General features: G+C 39.5%; 1 protein-coding gene across 3 annotated transcripts in view; it reads right to left on the bottom strand.

The window, feature by feature from the left end:
* Window positions 1-21,148, bottom strand: part of SLC23A2 (solute carrier family 23 member 2) — a 1,130,684-nt gene that overhangs the window by 224,153 nt on the left and 885,383 nt on the right. For all 3 annotated transcript variants that reach the window (XM_044083095.1, XM_044083098.1, XM_044083097.1), the window contains exon 10: window positions 1,150-1,306. In XM_044083095.1, coding sequence (XP_043939030.1) covers window positions 1,150-1,306 — 157 coding nt within the window. The remainder of the gene's footprint in view (window positions 1-1,149; window positions 1,307-21,148) is intronic.

Here is a 21,148-nt window from a genome sequence, read left to right as displayed (position 1 = left end):
AAGAATGGCATACAGAAAATTATTAAGTTTGATTTAAAAATCAGTAATAGTACGCAGCACAGTGCTGCATGTTCTGATGTGGAAAAAGGAATAGAACACTTATCAGGCAATTATATAATGCCGCCACCCCAACATACTGCTATACAGTCTAAGGCTAGAGGTTAAACCTAATATAAAAATAACTCAACATCTTTCTTCTGTGAAAAAAACAATGTCCACAAAAATATTCATTGAGACATCTGCAACAACAGAGGCCTTAACACTTGGCATTTTCAAGCAGGTAACTTGATTCACATCTGAGATGTCTAAGAATAGTCAAGACTGCTAGTTATCAAGTTACTTGGACTGTTCCAACAAGTGTAATGCAGATCGTTTTAGTGTGTGTGTGTGATACACTGTCTACAATCTCTATACTATTTTCTATATTTCTTGTATATTTTTATGTATTTGTGGGATTTGAAATTTGTGATTTTTCTGTTTAGATATGAATTTCCATATTCCACATACAAATTAAAGCAATAAGTATGGACTGCAGTTCAGAAGTTGACGTTCTGTTGGGGTGGCAAAGCTCCCCCCTCCACATAGCCCTCTTTTATAAGCAACTCCACAGTTATCAGACTTCAGGGAAAGGGGAATTTTTGTCAACAACTTTCAACAATGGACTGCAGTTTCATACTTAAGGATACCTAACTAGATCCCAGAAATGGGTTCATTCCATTGTTTTGTAAATATATAGAAATATTCTACATGTATCCATCTGCTCTGACTTCCCTTCAAATATCTAATGGTGTCAAAGTGCACCTGCAATACAGCCAAGACACAAATTTCAAAAACAAATATCAAAATCAGTAACTTCTGCTTTCTACTTTGCAAATAACAGCAGTGCATACCAATATATATAAGATTTCAGATGCCTTCATAATTTTTATGCTAAAAGCCCAGCCCAAATCACTGCATCCCTACACAGGGGCCCAAAAATGTGTTACTTGTTCAAAGGATGTGCTTAAAGTTTACAATCTATGTTGGTCTAAAAGCTCTTTAGTTCTGTAATAAAATAAGAGCTTCCAGGTGCATTTGTGAAAGCAAAACAAGAAACAAAGAAATCCAACAAAAAGGTCTTTTTTAAATATAGTTTAAACAATGACTTACATGGATAAGGAATTTTAAACCAAGGTGCCACAGACAAAATGCCCTGCCTTGCATCTGTGCGTGCATAGAAGCCATACTTGGTGTTGTCAGGTGGGAAGACATCTGTGACTGTGAAAATGAAACACAGCAACCAGGATACTAAAATGGCCATTATAATCTGAAAGCAAAAACAAGACAAACAGTTAAAACATGTCAGTGAAATACAGCAAATACAAACACTGTCAATTCCTTTTTCAGAGCTACCAGGACAAATATAATACATATCAAGTGTCAGTAATAACAAATATAAATCTTGGCATGTATATTTCTTAGCAATATAAACATATTAAGAGTGAGGACAGAAAATGTTATTACTGCAAAACTACCATAAAATCACAAAATTCACGTGAAACAGTAGAAAAAGCATTTAAGCAAATTAAACTTGTCTCATTTTCATCTACAAAAAGCTGGAAGATAAAAAGTAGTCATTCCCCCCCCCCAAAAGATGACGTATCACAATTTGTGACTGGGTAAATGTACTAAATTTCTAGGTACTGCACAGAAAGGGAGTTCAAATTTAGGAATGCAAGGGATAAAAGGAAATAGTTTCAAATGATATATTGCTTGAGAAACAGTCAATCTAGACTGTGCTGCTACAACAGAAGCCTACAAACAAATGCTAGGATTAACTAAAAAAAAATATTTAACCTCTCTATACAGGCCATTTTACTAATATCAGCTCCACTGCAAACAACTTTTCACTTTGCGTTTGAATTCAACATAAAATCATCAAGCCAATGCTAAGATACATACCCACAAATCTGACATTGACTCTGACATGCACTCACAAATTCCAGCAGAACAGGGCTCAATCCGCACAGTATCCTTACAAAACATAAATAATGTGCTATCACAAGATGTGGTACAGGACATAGTCTCAAAGAGTGCACACTTGAATGAGATGCTGAACATAAAAGTAATGGATAAACTACTTCTTCATATCAGTAAATGGACGAGTTATAAAGTACATCCAAATACTTCACTTGTTCTTCATTAAAGCAGTAATGAGATGCACTTCAGGAGGCTCTGACTAATAAATACCTAACTAGTCACAGGGGCTGGTTAGTCTGACTAATAAGTACCTCACAACTAGGGAACCAGAACTACACAATAATACTCCAAAGAAACAAATTACAGCCAAGCACAGGATCTCAAACGGAAACAGTTCTCTTTATTGGATACAACCACAATAAATGTTAAGCGCTTTCGTCCCCCATAAAATTACATGGGACTTCTTCAGAACAAAAATCATATGCATTGATCAGGTTTAAATATTATTCAAACACATACTCAACCAATCAAAGTTAAAAAAAAAAACAATTAAAAAACATTAACCCTCAATGTGCCAGAGCTTTAGTAAACAATATATACTGTTATATTCATTGAGGCCAGGGTACTTAGATGCATTTAGCTTTAATTGCCATCTTAGTTCACACAATTCTAAGTGTTCTGGTAACACCCTCCCTTGACTGTCTAAAACTATATGCTGCAGAACAAAAAAAAAAACAAATACATGTTCATTGTATTCTAGTATATGTTTAGACAGTCCTGTGCTTGGCTGCAATTTGTTTCTTTGCTGACTAATAAATACCCAACTAGTCCCACTGTACACAGAAAACAAGATTCAAAAGCCAGAAAAAAAACTAAGCTCCCCTATAACCTTTCGATTGGTATTGATAATTCTAGTTCTCTATTTAGGTGCAAAATATAAGTTTTTAGGATTGTAGATATTTACAAGACATGTGACAACCTAGCCTCTCTATCTTATACTACCTATTTTATATACTTCTGCACTACTCCATTCTATTTCAGTTCAATTTTTAAATTAACTGCATAAACTGCAGGAAAGCATGCACTCTGATTGTTCATTTTTCCAGCTCTAATTTTAAATTAATTGCATAACACTACAGAAAATCATGTACTCTGATTTTTCATTTCTCCCTGTACTATTGCATCGCTATTTCATTTTCCATGTATTATTGCATCTGTTTCATTTTCTTATGCTATGCTATTGCATCTCTAACTCATTTTCTATGTACTACTGCATTATTACTTAATTTTCTATGTGCTATGCTATGTGCTATTGCATTTCAAACTGACTATTTTAAGCAATAAGTGCATCATACTACTGTAGATTTTTTGTCATATGGTTTTATGCAAGTATAATGTATTAACTGGAACTTTTCTCCCCCGGCCTCTGCTGAAAAAGGACCTATATTCAGTCAGACTTTCCCGGTAAACAAATGTAAAATAAATAAATAACTTCCACATAATTCTGGCAGTTAATGCACAGAATTATGGTTATGAGCTGTTAATAAACTGCTTTCTCTAATACAGGGTTTGAGTCCCTCAGCCTGCATTTGTTCACTGTGCAACTCTCAGCAAGTTATTTAAACCAGACAGTGCTCTGGAACAATTAGAACATTGGCAAGGCTCCTTAACAGTCTCCTGGATCACGTCTTACAAATATCTCCAATCCTAAGAACTTATATTTTTCATCTAAATAGAGAACTAGAATTAGCAAAACCAATCCAGATATCAGAAATTACAATAGGCTAGTATCTATCACCACTCCAGCTTGCAAAGATGTGTAAACTTGCCGCTGTATGTTGAGAGCACTACACTACAGGGAAGGTCAGAGGCAAGGCACACTAACATATTCGATACAATTGCTTCTTCTCAGGGTACGACCATGATAGGCAATATAAACATCTAGAAGAATCACTTGTTTTCCAATAATGAAGGCATTTTTTCCCAGGCACAAAAGGCGAACTTTGATCAGCACATGCTAAAAGTTGTAAAGGTTTCAGTCAGCATGTATGTAATGCAGCCAATCCACACTGTTCTTTAGCAATTAGGATCTTTTCCAAAGATGAATGAATAAATCATGCAGGAAAATTGTGGCTGAGCACATCAAATGCTTATAAACGCATGGCTTGCATGCAAAGGTAAGAAAAACTCTATGACACCCCTACTTGTTCGCATTCATTACTGTTAAGCTTCTGTCAAATTCAGATCCCAAAGGGGGGGGGGGGGTATTGCTCTCTTTGGAGTTCTCAATGTTTCTCTGCAACTCTGGAAGTAAAAGAATACGAAGAAGACACCAAGAAAGGCAAATCAATAATAAGACAAGGAAAATCTCTCACGTGTTGACAAAAACTTTATAGCATAGAAAGTCTTGCTCAGATACAGTTTTTAGTTGACTAGAACAGAAGCTACTGCTGTTAAAAAGATAATTAGTATGACATTAACACATTGCATGATAACTATAAGAAGCAGTCACAGGAGGTTAGAAAAGATTGGTAATAGAGATTGCAACAGCAATTTACAAGGGAACAATGGGAGGATATATGTATGCCTCGCAATAATGCAATGAAGTCCAGAAGGTTTAGGATTTTTGCTTGGACGTGTTTGCAGAGGTATTTTATACCACACACATACTTCAAACAATTTTCCTCAGGTAGATAGCAAATGGTGGTGGTATGATGGGGAAAAGATATAACTGGGAACACACATGTTGGGAGTGTAATGAGTTGCTACATACCAAAAATTCCCTACAAAGTACACTGTCAGAAATATTGGCCAAGTAAATGTCTCTTACTAAGGAAATTATTCTTTTGAGCTGGGACACAGGATATGAACTGCTTAGACTACTTAGTAAGACCTTGTTATGTTTAATTATGTTGGTTGCCACAAACATAATTACTAGAAAATGCAAATTAAAGCCTAAACCAACTGTATCTGAAGTACTGAAAATTGTAAAAGAGATAAAATAACTGCAAGAAAGATCTTTTGAAAAGATGAAAAGCAAACTATATAGAAATAAATGGAAATTATGGGAACAATACATGCAAAATAATGCTCAGGAGAAGGAGTGAGTTTTAAGGCAAGGCAGAAGTTGATCAATTTATGTAATGTTGGACTGATAAAGAGTTCTAAAGAAAGAAAACGTGATGTAAAATGGAAAATGCTAATATGGCTTGTTTTATTTTCTATTAATAAATGTTTGCTAATGTCTTATGATAATTTAATAAAGATATTTACATTTTTTTTCTAGCACAAGTCTACCTAGTTGCCTAAAAGATATGTACAACTCATGAAGTGAACAATTCTCTAACACGAACAACACTTGAGCAGAGAGTTGAAGTGATTTAGCTTTATCTTGCTGAAACAGAAGTTCCTCCCAGACAGAAAATTAAATGAGCAAATCAAAAATACTTTCAGATAGAAGGGCAAAGGCTTTCTGAGTGAAAACAGTGCAGTTAGGCTCAAATGGACAACCCCCCCCCCCCCCGAGATTCTTCTGAATCTGAGGTAATGGGAGATGCGTGCAGAACAGCTCAATTCCCCAGGTTTGACACAGTATTGTCAACTTATAGGTTCATAGGTAGGTAATAGGCTATCGGCCCAAGGGCCTACGTAAGTCTAGCCAACAAGGTTCCCTGGCTTATGCCATCAAAGAAAGTTATTTGGGTAAACAAGCTTTTTCTGTAGATACAAACAGGCCTCTTCTGGCTCCCACAAGAACAGGATAGTTCTAAAGAATTTAAAGAGGAGGCTGCTACACTTTATGGTTCTAATGTTTGTTAAATGTTACAGTTATTTGTTTCTGTGAGGTGTTCAGCAAGTTTGACTGCTCTTCTATGACTTCTGGATTTGGCTCTGTCAGCAAGTGTTATAAATGTGTAAAGTCTAGTACAAATGCTTGAGTGTCAGGTGCTTGAAGACCACTATCTCTCAGTTAGGGACTCAGGAACCTTGTATCTTGAATATCCAGCCACTCACGCTCAAACTCGACTACATATTTAGCTGAGGTGCAGCAGGTATAGGAAGAGACTGGAGCTTCTGGACATGATGTTTGGGCAAGATTAGTGCGGCAGCCATAGGAAGAAAGTGGGACTGCAAGTTATGGTTTTAGACAATGATTGGAAAGGTAATATACGTTTAGGGAGGGGGAAGCTTAGGTTTGGGGAACTAGAAGGGAGCAATCAGGGACTAAAGGTTCAGTGAGTGGAAAGTGAGTTTTAGGTTTTGGGAGGTGGGAGAGGTTAGGGTTGTACAGTAACTGGGGACTTTAGGTTTGGGGGGAGTGGAGTTTTAGCTTTAGGGAGGGAAGTGCTATGGCTAGGATTAGGAACCAGGCGAGAGTTTTGGTGCTAAGAGTTTGGGTTCTGGTAGAACTATGCAGTTCAGTAGGACTGGGTTAGTGGGAGCTAGGGCACTTGCCAAATATAGCAAGTGGCAACAACTGCATTGCGAGTGACTAGCACACATGCACTTGCAGTCAACCCAAGTTCTGCAATGGAAAAGATATGCTGGTTTTAGAGGGCTACCTGTATAGCTTGGAATATGAATGCCAGTGTAAAAAACGCTGATGATGCCAGTAATAACTGCAGACTGGCATGGTTATTACAACATTTACATCTTGTGATGATATTCTGAGAAAGTCAAGGAGTCCTGATTACATGCCTGTTATTACTTCCAGTGAAAGATATTCTGCAGTGTCTGCAGTTAAAAGGCAGAGCATCCCAATGTCAAGAAACCCATGAGAAGTTGTATGTGACGTGTTAAGCACTTTGCCAAAGGAGGTTGCTGTAAATATGCCTTTTTGTAAGGCAATGTGCCAGACTGTGAATAGGTTTCATCTTAAGTGTGGCATTACTGGTTAAAAATGTCTTCTTACTACTTAAGATATCATTTTTGATTAATAGCCATTGCATTATGGTTGCTTTCTGTCTCATCAAATCAGAGATTATATGTGCATAATGCTAATTATCCTGACAGTGGAAAATTTAAGAGACCTGTCAAGTGTGAAATGTGGATAATGGCTGGGTCTTCTATGCTATGTGCCCTATTTTGAGGCAGTTATATTCCATTCATGGGAGGGGGACAAGTAAAAGCTTTCCTTTCCCAACTATTTTAATGCTGAACAAGTAGCACAGGTATTACAAGCTGATGTGAAACTATTTTTGAAATGCTCTCTGAGCAGCCGTATTCTTTCTACATTGTGACAGATTTTGAGCCTGCTGCTTTAAAGAATTTGCAGTGCAATTTCCCCATCACTGAACTTAGCAGATTGTTTCTTTCAACTTAATCAAAATGTCTGGAGGCTTCTAATTATGCTAATGATATGTCTTTTCGAAGTACTGTGCTGTTAAAGAGCTATTAAGTCCATAGCTGATTAATATGTAAACAACTCCTTAGGGCATTTTTAAAGTTTAATCATGCTAGTCAATGTGAGAACCTCACCTTGTACACCTGTGTCTGGGAGGTAATGACCTTAACCAGTAAAGCAATTCCCAGCCCCTGAAGGATATTTTCCTGAAGCATATTTAATGATTGTGTCTATATTTCCTGCTTATGTTGCTGAATTCATTTCTTACTTTTAGCGATATGATGTACTGTGGAAAAAGCATACATTTTCTACCTAGTTTGCTGCTATGCCTTGTTTATCTCCAATATTTCCAGTGTGTGTATGTTCTGCTTATGCTGCTACTGCTGCTGTTTTGTCTCACATACAGAATGGAGGGCTGACATATGCAAATTAAATGTCTTCTTGGAACACATGCAGTTGATCTGGTTGCTGTGATGGCATGACTTGTGAAGCAGCAGGTTCAGGTGGATGAACTACGTGTGGCCTCTCTTCGGAGGAGTCCTTCAGTCCTATCTGGAAGTCTGCTGTGGAGAAAAAGTGTGCTTTGTGGTATTTAAAAGATAATCTTATGCCTTATGACAGGCTGGAGTATTTACATCTTCTCTCTCTCTCTCAATTTCCACTGAAGGATGGAATTGGAGCTGGCTTACTACTGCTTGTCAGATACATGAAATATGGTTTTGGCTTGAGTTTGGAATAAAGTATTTATGTCATTTTTGATTAAGTGAAAGGTAATGTAGCAAGTTTTCAATGACATGTGACTACAATATAGTTAAGACTGTGAAAATCCAAAAACATACACGCTGTTCCTCTGGCAATAAAACGTCTGGTTCAAACAAAACACAATCTTATCAACGCAAAGCAGTACGAAAAATCCTTAATGTTCCATAAAACTTTTATTGGAAAGAAACACAGTGAGCGCTTTTGCCAATAGGCTTCATCAGACTTATGATACTTAGTAGCTTTTCCAACATTTAAAAAGTCTCTCAGAGCATCTGATTGGTTATTTAAATTAGCCTATGGGCTGTAACAATATTTCAGAGCTCAGTGCATAAAATTTTAAAAACAAAACCATGAACTCGCGATGTAGGTAAAAAATGTATAAATCAACTGCAAGTAAAAAACCAAACCTTTTTTAAAGAGCAGAAGGATATTTAAATAAGTGCGAATACATTGTTCCTTGCTTTTGCCCTATCTGTAACATTTTGCATTCTGGCCCTTATATCAATAGGTTTGTTACTTTAACCCAGAATTTGTATTTGGTACTTTGATGAGATGCGAGCTGCTACATATCACATTTTTTGTCCCATGGTATAGGCCTTCCTACTTTTTAATGTTCATATATGTGCAGTGGCTCACCGTTATGATGGTACGTTAATTTACGTAGGATCACAGGCAGTTTTGATTCCTTACTTCTCCCCGATTTATGTGGTACACGTAGTTATTCCCTTGTAGGTTTTAGAATTGTTGCCTTGGTTTTTTATCATTCATATTAGCTCATTTCATAGAGAGGGCTCGGGGTACAGGTTACTTTGATTTGCTGTTTTTCGTTAAGCAGGCTTTTTTGTTTTGTCTGCTTTATATGTTCTCTTCAGTTGCCATTCTTTTTCAGAAACGAATGGTAGGATTTGCAAAAGGGTGTTTGCAATGTTTTAACATAAATGTTGATGTTTTAACATTTTCGGCAGTCAGCAAGCACACTGCTGACTGCAAGTGATTCGTTCAGCAGAGCCTTCTATTGTTCTTTATATTGTATTCCCTTTTGAAATTGTGTGAATGAGGGAACTTTTATGTTATTTTATTTGAGTTTGTAAATGTTTTGATAGTACTGTTTTTTACTTGCAGTTGATTTATACATTTTTTACCTACATCGCGAGTTCATGGTTTTGTTTTTAAAATTTTATGCACTGAGCTCTGAAATATTGTTACAGCCCATAGGCTAATTTAAATAACCAATCAGATGCTCTGAGAGACTTTTTAAATGTTGGAAAAGCTACTAAGTATCATAAGTCTGATGAAGCCTATTGGCGAAAGCGCTCAATGTGTTTCTTTCCAATAAAAGTTTTATGGAACATTAAGGATTTTTCGTACTGCTTTGCGTTGATAAGATTGTGTTTTGTTTGAACCAGACGTTTTATTGCCAGAGGAACAGCGTGTATGTTTTTGGATTTTCACATTTGCTTTATTCTTTACACGCTAGTTCCGATCTCCTTTGGGTTGCTCATCTGCACTGGGACTGATAGTTAAGACTGTGTTTGCAATATGCAAGTCAGTAAATGAAAAACTTAGTCTGCTATCTTCAAACATAAGTGCTTAAATTGTTTTAAACTTGGGCTATTTGCTTATTCTTGTCTCTCATAACAAGATTGTAGTGCAAGAAGCGCACTGATTACACTCTGATATTTGTTAAAAGGCAAATCAGTTAAAAGCCAGACTGGCATGTGACCCAATCTTAACAAATGTTAAGCGTCCCCTGCTAAAGTTGTTAAGGTCAGGTCCCATGCTAGGCAGTAAAATTTGCCAGCATTGACCAGCAAATGACAACGTTAGAATAAAAAATTTGATTCTGCCTCCTGTCTCTCAGTAATATATCCCAACTCCCTGTAATAAACTTAGAAAGTCAGCAGAATAACAGGATGTGTGTTCACCTGCATTCCATGATGGGTATGAAGTCTGAAACCTAAATATATGTAACTATTTAGTGTCATCAAACCTCAGTAATTTGTCAGGAAAAACAAAGACTTTGTGAGGAACAGACCTAAGATATGAGGCAAACATATGGTCAATCTGCGAAAATATGGACAGTTAAGTGTAAATAGAAGGGTGTGTGTTAACACAGTCTCTTCCTGGCAGTGCTTGCCAAGTGATTTTCGGCTTTAAAAGCCATCAAAATACTTTTTTTTTTTTTTTTAATTAGTACTACGTGGAGCAGATAAAAGTTGCACGCACTACAAATAATTATGATCAGGTCGCTGATCTTAACTTCTTACTATGTGTTCTCAACATGGATGCCAAGAAATTTACCTCTAGAGCATTGTTTCTGAGGTGAATTTCTTGGCATCTACATCTCGAACACACAAGTCAGTTACAATCATCGACAATGTCATAATCCTCTGTATCGATCACCACTATACTCAGCTTTAATCAAGAGAGAGGCAAATATCTGCCTACTGCTATCTAATCTATTCCCCAACCTTCCCAAACCATACTCAACCTCTTCCTTCCCTTACATCATATTTTTATCAAAGTGTATACATGCAAAATTTAATTTGAAGTTCTGCTAACATTTGCTTTTTAAGCTAGAAAAGCATGCATACAAAACTGATATCAACTGGAATTAAAAATATTCTTCCATGTGTTTTTTTTTGTTACCCTTTTCTTTATTTTCTGTATTATGTTATTAACCTTTTTATCTTTTACTGTTAAAATTGTTTAATTTTTGTACCGAAGCATAACACTTACCATAGCATGCAACCTTTCTCCCCATGACTCTGCTAAAAAGGAGCTAAAATGCCAGTCAGACTATTTTTGCCAACAAATTCAAAACAAACTAAATAATGTGTATGGGTGTATAATTTATTTATTTGTCTTTGTTTACCAGGAAAGTCCGACTGGGTAATGCCCATTTGCAGCAGAGGCCCAGAGGGAAAGCTTGCTTACACTGGATTAAACTAAGTTCCAGTTATGGAGTAGTTACATTTCTATTTATATTTATACACAAACAGTAGTTACATTTATACATTCTAAGATTTTACAGAGGTGGAAGTTACTAAAGAGAAGGCCCACGTGCAACTCAATGGATTGTACAGGCAGAACTCATGTATAAAAATAGTTTTTGTCATTTTAGTGAGAGATTACGAGTATTCTATTTAAGCAGAGTATTTGGAGAGTTATCGTTTGATGTTGCTGCGGTAGCGTTGTCGCCTCATAGCAAGATGTTGTCCCATTCGATTCTCAGCCAGAGCGTCTTCTGTGTGGAGGCATATGTGAATGGGGCATGCCTTCGTTGAAGGTTGTGCGTCAGGGCTGGTAATCCGGTACGTAAAAATCCACTACCACTCATTAGCGGACCGGAGTTCCGCTGTGGCGACCCCTAACCGGAAAAAGCCGAAAGACACAAACAAACAATTTGGAGAGTTATCGTATGGTAATCACAAAGTCTAACCTTGTGATGCGCATGTGCAAGACCAGAAATGGTAAAAATGATTTTGTTTAAGCAGTGGTTTAAAACTACTGAGTTTGTTGGAGAGTTTTATTTGTATGGGTATTCTATTACAGAGTTTAACAACATACTGGGAGTAGAGACGAGTCTACTTCAACATTACTTTTATGTAAGTAATAAGAATTTGTTATTAGAGTGGAAGTCCCTTGCTAGACAGTAGGGCAGTAATAAGTTTTGTAGTGCATGGCATTTTTCTGCATGATAAATTAATTTGTGTGCTATAGTTAGTTTCAAATATTTTATTTATTTTATTTTACATTTGTTGACCGGGCTAGTCTAACTGGATACATGTCCATTTTCAGTAGAGGCCCGGAGAGAAAAGCTCCGAGCAGCAACAATGACAAGGAAATACAATAAAGTATAATTAAAATCAAATAAAATTTGTTACAAAATTAACATTAAAAGGTAGAGTTATACAGAGTTATTTAGCAAATTTAGGCTAGAATCAAATACTATGAGTAAAAACAAAAAAGCCAGTTTAATTGCTTTAAGATATGACAATGGTGGGTCCTATCAGGGAGATCAGTGGCACATTTACCTAGTTTATTGTAGAAGGAGGCAGGTTTCTTTGAGTATTGTTTAAGTTTGTTAGGATAGGAGCAACATACAACAGAACTGGCAATAAGAAGATGGTGGCTAGAGTTTTTCTTGCAGTATCTGTAAGGAATCCATTGATCCTATAAAGGGAGCCTAGTTTCTGGTGTGTAAACTTAATGGTGTGCAGTATATGCTGGTCATATTTGACAATCATCTCTTATAATGTCTAGAAGTTTGCTGTGAGTTACAGTTTCAACGACAGTATTACTTGCTGACTTTACGGTAAAAGATTGCTTTTGATTTTGGCAACGTTTTGAGGAAAAAAGCATTAACTTAGTCTTCTTGGAGTTGAGTAGAAGATTTGATTCTTTCAGCTAGATTTCTACAGATGATACACACACACACACACTCACACAGAAACACACACACACACACACACAGACAGACACACACACACACTCACACAGACACACACACACAGACACACACACACACACTCACACAGACACACACACACACACACACACACACACACACAATATGGGGATGGGAGTGAACAAAGGCTCATGTGATACTGAAAAAGTCACATGTCACAACTGTCCTTAAGAGCTGCTGCGAAAATGACAACCAAGGAATTTGTCAGTACTTAAAGCTGTGTTCTGCTTTTGAGCTAGCCCTCTGACAATGACTCTAATTACATAGTGAAATGACAAGTACCTGTTTTCCTATTAACAGCTGACGTCTTGTCTTCTATAGATAAAATTGAAGACAAAGAAGAATTCACAAAACTTTGAAAGCAGCTAGGCACACTCTCCTTATTTCTTGTCCTCCAGCTCATGTACAATAGACTCTACTTCTAGACCAAGAACTACATAAACAGAAAGTACACTGATTTGGGCAGAAACTGTTCAGAACTTAAGAATGCTCCTATAGCCAAACCTGCATTCTTTCTATCACATAATATGAATTAGATTTAATGAAGAAAAAGGTGGCATGGTGTGACATTTTATAAATGGACTCACATATCTGACTGATAGCAAGTCATAAACATTAAGGACATTTGAAGTTATAATACACTGCGACTGAACAGATGTACCCTCTTTCCAAAAGCATTAAAGAATGTATGTTTTTAACAGAAGGATTAGAAACATCCATCAGGAACACCCCTCCGTTTGCTGTGTCTGTGTTGTAGCTGGGGAATTTAGGCAATGGTTCACACTCTTCAGACCCGATACATTCAACAACATCCTCAAAGAGGTTAGGAAAACATCAGACTGTAAAAAATGCATCTCTAAACAGATCACCTATCTAAAGTAAAGGAGGAGGTGCTGCTAAAATCATAAGATTATTAAGCAAACTCATGAGCTTAGACATAAAACCCCTGGCTTCAGACATCTCCACAGTTTTCCCATTCAAAATTTCCAGGCCTTAACAAAAGAGACAAAACTTACAACCATATGGAAAAATTCAATCCCCATATCTATACATGTGATCAACAGAAAAAAAAAATCTAAATTAAAACCTTTCTAAACAACAGGTGACGAATGCAAAAAGCGGAGAAAAACATTTCTATTGGAAATATGGATGGCTTACTAAAAATTCATACTTTATTTTGGTCATCTTAGCAATCAAGTGACAACAAAATTATATGAAGAAATATGCTTCAGATAATTACTGGCATCACTATTTTTACTCATAGAAAGCTATTTGAGCAAGAAGTCTCCTCTGAAACTGTGGACACAACACTACAATTTTAAGAACTTTCCCTTACCCTACAGTGCATGAGCCTATCACTACTTCCCCTTCAGCTGCTTTTTGAGCATCACTCAGAACATCTCTGTATGGGATCTTACTTTAAGTTAAATATTTTGCCCCATGTTAATAGTGCATCACAGCATCTGATGAATTAAGTGTCACAATGCATCTTGCCCTAATGCAGTTTAACTTATTTGGGCCTTTTTTAAGAAAAAGCTTTGTATTTTTTTTTATGACACCACAGCCAACATAAATTGTTTCTCTCTGGAATATCACCTTAGGAATCTTCCATAGGCCTTAATGAATGCATCTCTACACCTGTGCAACATGTGCCCATTAAAATCCGTGGAAGCATTTAATCTTTACTGAATCAGTCACTGAGCTTAAAAGATCGCAATTAACTTTCAGTGGGATCAGCAAGAGAAAAAGGAAATACCGTTAAGTAAAAAGGGGACTAAAAATGTTTGCTCATCAGATAAAAAAAAAGAAGTTAATGTCTTACCATAATGTTCCATCTATGTTGTTGATCTTCTTTCATTCATCACTGATGGGTTTGGAACCGAGTCGGTCTAATACCAAGCTCGCGCTAGCCAAAAAACTCTCGAGCTAAGCTTTTACCCATAGTGCCCTTCTCTGTTACCTCAGATCGAGTTTGCCCAGTATTAGTAAAGCAGAGGCCATTTCTGTGCAAATGCCCTAACTCATCACTTGGACCCAAAGTATCCTCCAGGAGCCTTTGGATGGGGGAAGGAGGGTGGGAAGTGATGAATGAAAGAAGATCAACAACACAGATGGAATGTTATGGTAAGACATAACTTCTTTATCTGATGTTGTTAATCTTCTTTCCATTCATCACTGACAGGACAGAATTCCCAGCTACCTTGTGTTCCTTGGGCAGCCCTTATGGAACGTTCCTGAGCACCATTGAGCTGAAGGTAGCTCTCCCTCTGGAGACCGCATCCAATTTGTAATGATTAATAAAAGTGTGGGGGTTAGCCCATGTGGCTGCTGCACAAATATCATCCATAGAGGCTCTCAAATTGAAGGCTACAGAAGTTGCCATGTATCTGGTAGAGTGGGCTTTAACATTCTGTGGTATAGGTTTTTTCGCAAGTGAATAGATGTAGCATATGCAGTCCCTTAGCCATTTAGATAAAGCGACCTTGGATACAAAATTTCCCATTCTAGGTCCAGAGAAGGAAATGAAAAGTTGGTCAGTTTTATGCATTGCTTTGGTTTTGTCCAAATAAAACCTCAGTTGTCTGTGTACATCCAAAAAATGAAGACAGCATTCCCCTTTATTAGTAAAATTTGAGAAAAATACTGGCAAATCAATGGTCTGATTGATGGAAAAATCTGAAATACCTTTGGAAAGAAAAGATGCATTTGTCCAGAGTGATACTCTGTCCTTGTGGAAGATTAAATCGGGCCTTTTAATGCATAAGGCCTGAAGCTCTGAAATTCGTCTGGCTGACGTGATAGCTACCAGGAAAAGGAACTTCCATGATAAAAATTTGAGATTACACTTTGCTGCATGTTCAAAAGGAGGTTGAGTGAAGGACTGAAAAACTAACGTGAGATTCCATGACTCTATAGATTGTCTGACTGGAGGCCTAATGTGAGAGATCCCTTTAAGAAAGGTTTTGCATAACTGAAGAGAGATGAGGGGATAATTATCCAAACCATCATGAAAGTTAGTAATAGCCACTAGATGTACTCGTATGGTAGAAGCTGCAGCTCCATCTTCGAAGAATTTTAACAGATATTGTAAGACTGCTGTAACTGGAGGAGCAGAGTACGGGTCTAGCCTTCTTTTCTTAGACCAAATACAGAACCTCTTCCAATTGTCTAGATATAGTCTTCTGGTGGATGGTTTGTGTGAGGCCAGGATAATGTCACGTACAGGTAAGGGAAGGTTATCCTGCCTGGCGATTAACGGAAATGGAGAAACCAAGCTGTCTGCTTGAGACTGGATAGGTTCGGGTGGCACAACCCTTTTCAGGTCTGGAAAAGAGTCCAGAATCCATGGTCGACATAATAGATATGGCCGAAGGAAGGGAAACCAAACTTGTTGGGGACAAAGGGGGCTATAAGGATCATTTTGCATTTCAACCAAATAGCTTTCTTTATGAATTGGGGAATGATATGGACGGGGGGATAGGCATATAGCAGTCCCATGGGCCAATCGTAAATCAGACCGTCCCTCGGGGACTCCCCCTATGGGGGAAATAGGGCAAAATAGCGGCTGCATTTGTTGTTTGATGGGGAGGCAAATAGGTTGCAGCAAGGCTGGCCCCAACGGCTGAAATTTTCGCCGCTATGTCGGGACTGAGGGACCACTCGTGAGACAGGAGAATACATCTGCTCAACCTGTCTGCAATCATGTTGGAATTCCCAGGGATATGCATTGCTATCAGAAAGAGGTTGGAATCTATTGCCTACTGCCAAATTCTCATGGCCTCTCAACACAGGGGATATGACTTGGTTCCTCCTTGCTTGTTGATATACCAGGCTTCTGACATGTTGTCTGATTGAATTGCGATCGTTGTAGAAGGAAGAACAGATTGGAATGCTTGCAGCACTAACAGCACCGCTCTCACTTCTAGAACACTGATATGCAAATTCGTCTCCAAAGTGGACCATGTGCCTTGGACTGTCTTTCCCTGGAAATGGCCCCCACACCCTATCAGGGAAGCATCCGTGATCACAATGGCTTTGGGTTGGGGGGTGGAATGAGTGGCTCCAAAGTTCTGTGTCTGGCCTCATCCACCAAAGAAGGCCCTGCTTGCAACCACTGGTTATCTGAACTTGAAAGCACAGAAGGTGGTAATTCAGAAACCATTGAGATAGCAGAAGCCACTTAAGTATTCGCACATGGAGTTTCGCAAGAGGCGTTATTGGTATGGAAGCTGACATGGATCCTTAAACCTGAAGAACCTCCCTTGCTGAGCTGAAGCCTCAATCTCTGAAGTCTGTGAGCTGGGAGAGACACCAGACAAGAACAGGTGTCAAAGATTGCTTTAAGGAACTCTATATTCTGAGTTGGAGCAAGACTGGATTTCTCTCAGTTTATCGTTATTCCCAAAAATCTCGCTGGGGAAAGAGTGTACTGCAGGGCTGTTACCAGAAGATGCTTGGTGGGGTCGGTAAGGAGCCAATCGTCCAAATATGGAAACACCTGGAATCCTTGCAGTCTCAAGTGAGCTATAACCACTGCCATGCACTTTGTGAACACTCTTGTGGCTTTAGAGAGTCCGAACGGTAGGGCACAAAATTGGTAGTGACTGGCTCCTAGCCGGAAGCGAAGTAGATTCCTGGAGCATTTGTCTATTTTGATGTGGTAATATGCGTCCCAGACATCTATCGAGCATATCCAATCGCCTTCCCTTAGAAAAGGGAGAATGGATTGAACCGTGACCATCCAGAATTATATATGGGCAACTGACTTGTTCAAATTGCTGAGATCCAGAATTGGTCTCCAGTCCTCTGTCTTTTTTAACACCAAAAAGAATCTTGAGTAGAATCTGGATCCAGATTGGTCGGGTGGGACTATTTGGATGACTCTTTTTTTGACACAGCTTATTTATTTCTGCAGCTGCTTCTTCCCTTTGACTGGGAAGAACGTCGGGAAGTTTTGTCGTTAGTTTTGTGTAAGCAATGAGGGAAATGGTGTAGCCTCTGGTTATGATCTTCTGCAAGCAACGGTCGGAAATTATTGAATGCCGGGCAGTGTGGTGCAAAGAGAAACGTCCCCCGACTGCTTTCAAAGGAAAGCAATCGGGCCGCTCTTCAGGAGCACTGGTAAGGCTGCCCAGAGAAAGAATCCCTTGGTCCCTGATTACGTGGACCCCCTCTTGCCTCAGTAGGGACAGCTTCCAGAATTGTTACCCCCTCTGCCCCTGGGGTATCATCGCCATGTGTGGCACGGAAAGGACCCTGAGATTTTTTGTGCCACATTTTTCTGCTCCTCTGGTTCCTGGAAAAGGAATGTTGAGGTTTGGAAAAACGTAGACCTATGGCAGATAGGGTCTTACCGTCCTGCTCACACCTGGCCAGGGTGTCTTTCACCTTGAGGCCAAAAAGGGAAGATGCTTTGATTGCAGCATTCAGGAAGGAAGACTTGAAAGGGTCCGCGAAGTCACAGAGGCGCATCCAAGCATGGCGTCTCAAAACTATGCCTGAACCCGCCACTCTAGCCACCCTTGGTTGCATGTGAGAGCAATCTCATGGCCAAATTGGAGATCGATTCCAGGGTTGCGTGCTTCGAGACAACTTTGTCTCTTACCTCGTCAGACACCTGTCCTGCGAGTGTTCCAGAGAGTTCGGTAACCAAGTCTCTTTGGAGCCTCATAAAATGTGCCAAGTAATTCAGAGACCATATGGCAAAAGTCGCTGAAGCAAAAACTTGCTTCTTAATCTGTCCACAGCCTGGGACTCTCTATTGGGTGGATGAACAGTATGACTCTCTTCAACGAGATCCTTTTTCGTGGCCACTGCCACCACCATAGCATCGACTGATAAACCTCTTGACCAATGTGGGTTTTCCCTGGGGGGGGGGTGGTATCTTGTCGGGTCTCCGAGGGATCAACTCAACAGACAGTACAGTTTTGTACCTACCATAAATGCAGATGTTCGAGTGTATACACTGCTGCAGTCATTTCACTTGGGTTATCCTGCCGTCAGGCAGTCCCCGCAGTCGGCCCGAGTTTCAAAGTCTTGGTCCGGCGTCAGTTGCTGTCGCTTCTTCCCTGATGTCAGTGCACTAGGGGTATACAAGATGCAGCCGACACCATTTTCTTCAGTTTTTCTTGCCCCAGATGTCAGGTGCCCCCAAAAAGGTAGGCAATGTAAATTGCTAATAAAACATACATAAGAAAAGCAATCAAAAACTTTTGGTTACCAGCAAATACTCCCCCATAGGTAGTAAAGGGTAGAAGGCTTAGGTAAGTACCAGCAAGTAAGAGGGGAAGGAGGGAGGGTAACCTAGACTGCAGCAGTGTATACACTCGAACATCTACATTTATGGTAGGTACAAAACTGTACTATGTTCATTGTGTTACACTGCTGCAGTCATTACACTTGGGTAGAATCCCAAAGCTGAGGTAGGGTGGCTGGTTCTATAAGGCCCTGCAGCCAGCTCTGGATTTAGAGTAAAGAAGCAGATGGTAATGCTTGGTGAAGGTATGTACAGAACTCCAAGTTGCTGCTTCCAAAATGTCCTTGGTAGGTACTCCTCTGAGGTAGGCAGTTGAAGTAGCTGTTGCCCTGGTGGAATGAGACCTAATACTGTTAGGTGCAGTTTTCCCATGGTGTGTATAGCAGAAACGTATACAATGCCCTATTCATTTTGAAATGGTCTGTTTTGAAATGGCTTTTCCCTGTGTTCCTGCAGCATATGCTACAAACAATTGCTCAGTTTTCCTGAAAGCTTTCATTTTGTCCAAGTAGAAGCGTAACTGCCTGTGTATGTCCAAGGAATGCAGTAGTCTCTCCCCTTTATTCTGTAGATTTGGATAAAAAGTTGGCAAGTGAATAGTTTGGTTTAGAGCCACACTTGATACCACCTTTGGCATAAAAGTAGGGTTTGTTCTTAAAGACACCCTGTCCTGGTGGAAAATGATGAAAGGTTCCCACTGCCATTAGTGCCTGTAATTCTGAAACTCTTCGTGCTGAGGTTATTGCCAGGAGCAGAGCAGTTTTCCAAGAGACATATTTTAAGTCTGCCGAGTTAGCTGGCTCAAAAGGAGGTAAAGTTAATTTTCCAAGACAAAGTTGAGGTCCCAAGTTGGAGATGGTGCTCTACGGGGCGGGCTTATGTTTTTAGCCCCTCTGAGGTACTGTTTTAGCAAAGGATGAGAAAAAAAATTGGTGGATCTATGTTGTAATGAGCAGAGAAGGCAGAGACATGGACCTTAATGGATGAAAAGGAGAGGCCTTTGTCCAGCATCTCAGTCAAGTACTGTAGTATCTGAGGAATATTTCGGACAAGAGGGTCAAGGCATTTATCCGAATAGGCTTTCCTGGTGCTAGGCCTTCTGGCCTCCAGAATGACATCCACAACAGCTTTGGAGAGAGGCACTTTTTGCTTGACTAAGGAATCTGCCATGCAGCCAGGTTTAAAGTCTTGAGCTGGCCGTGAAGTATCTGATTGTTTTGCTGAGTCAGAAGTTGTGGGATTTGAGGCAAAATCCATGGTGGGCCTTGTGCTACGTTCTTTAAGATGGGTACCAGTGCTGGCATGGCCAGTCTGGGACAATCAGGATCATCTTTGGCTTTTCTTGTCTGGCTTTTATGAGTACCTTTGAAAGGAGAGGTAGTGGTGGGAAAGCGTATACTTGTAGGTTTTTCCAGCTGAATGAGAGAGCATCCACTTTCCATGCTTGTGGGTGGTAAGTCCTTGTGCAGAATTTCTGTAGCTGGCAATTCATTGGGGATGCAAACAGATCCATGTCCGGGCTCCACCATTTTTGTGTTATCATCCTGAACATTTGTGGATGTAATTTCCACTCGTGCGGATCCATGACTTTTCTGCTCAAGTCGTCTGCCAGTGTGTTTTTCTCTCCTGGCAGGAATTGTGCTTGCAGATGAACTTGGTAGGTTATAGCTGTGTTCCACAAAGTCATGGCTTGTCTGCAGAGGGGATATGAATGAGTGCCCCCTTGCTTGTTTATGTACCACAAAAAGTACAGTTTTGTACCTACCATAAATGTAGATGTTCGAAGATCCACATTGCTGCAGTCCTTACATATGGGTAGTCCGCTGTCCTCGGTCGGCCCGAATACCAAAGTATTAGGCTGACGTCGGTCAAGGCGCTTAAAACTGACATCAGGACGTCAGGGTACAAAAGCGCATGACCGACGTCATTTCCTCAGTCTTTTCTTGCCCCAGATGTCAGAAGGCCCTAACAAGAAAGGCCAAAGCCAAAAACCAGCAAAACCTAACCAACCACCCGTGCACCAACCATATTTACAATATGTACAACACAAACCACACCACCACCTTCAACAGAGGGGAAGGAGGGAGGGTAAATTGGACTGCAGCAATGTGGATCTTCGAACATCTACATTTATGGTAGGTACAAAACTGTACTATGTTCTTCATCTCACATTGCTGCAGTCCTTACATATGGGTAGAATCCCAAAGCAGAGGTAAGGGAGGATGGCAAAACTATAAAGTATTAGGAGCTGCCAACATGCCCTGTAAAATTGCAGTGGCAAATCCAGCCCTAGATTTAGAGTAAAGTGGAAGGTGGTAATGCTTAGAGAAAGTATGCACTGAACTCCAAGAAGCTG

This window comes from Protopterus annectens, chromosome 9.part0, assembly GCF_019279795.1.
Source record: "Protopterus annectens isolate FY-2018-M chromosome 9.part0, PAN1.0, whole genome shotgun sequence".
Lineage (NCBI taxonomy): Eukaryota > Metazoa > Chordata > Ceratodontiformes > Protopteridae > Protopterus > Protopterus annectens.
The sequence above is the reverse complement of the archived record's forward strand: the minus strand, read 5'-3'. Positions and strand labels throughout refer to the sequence as shown.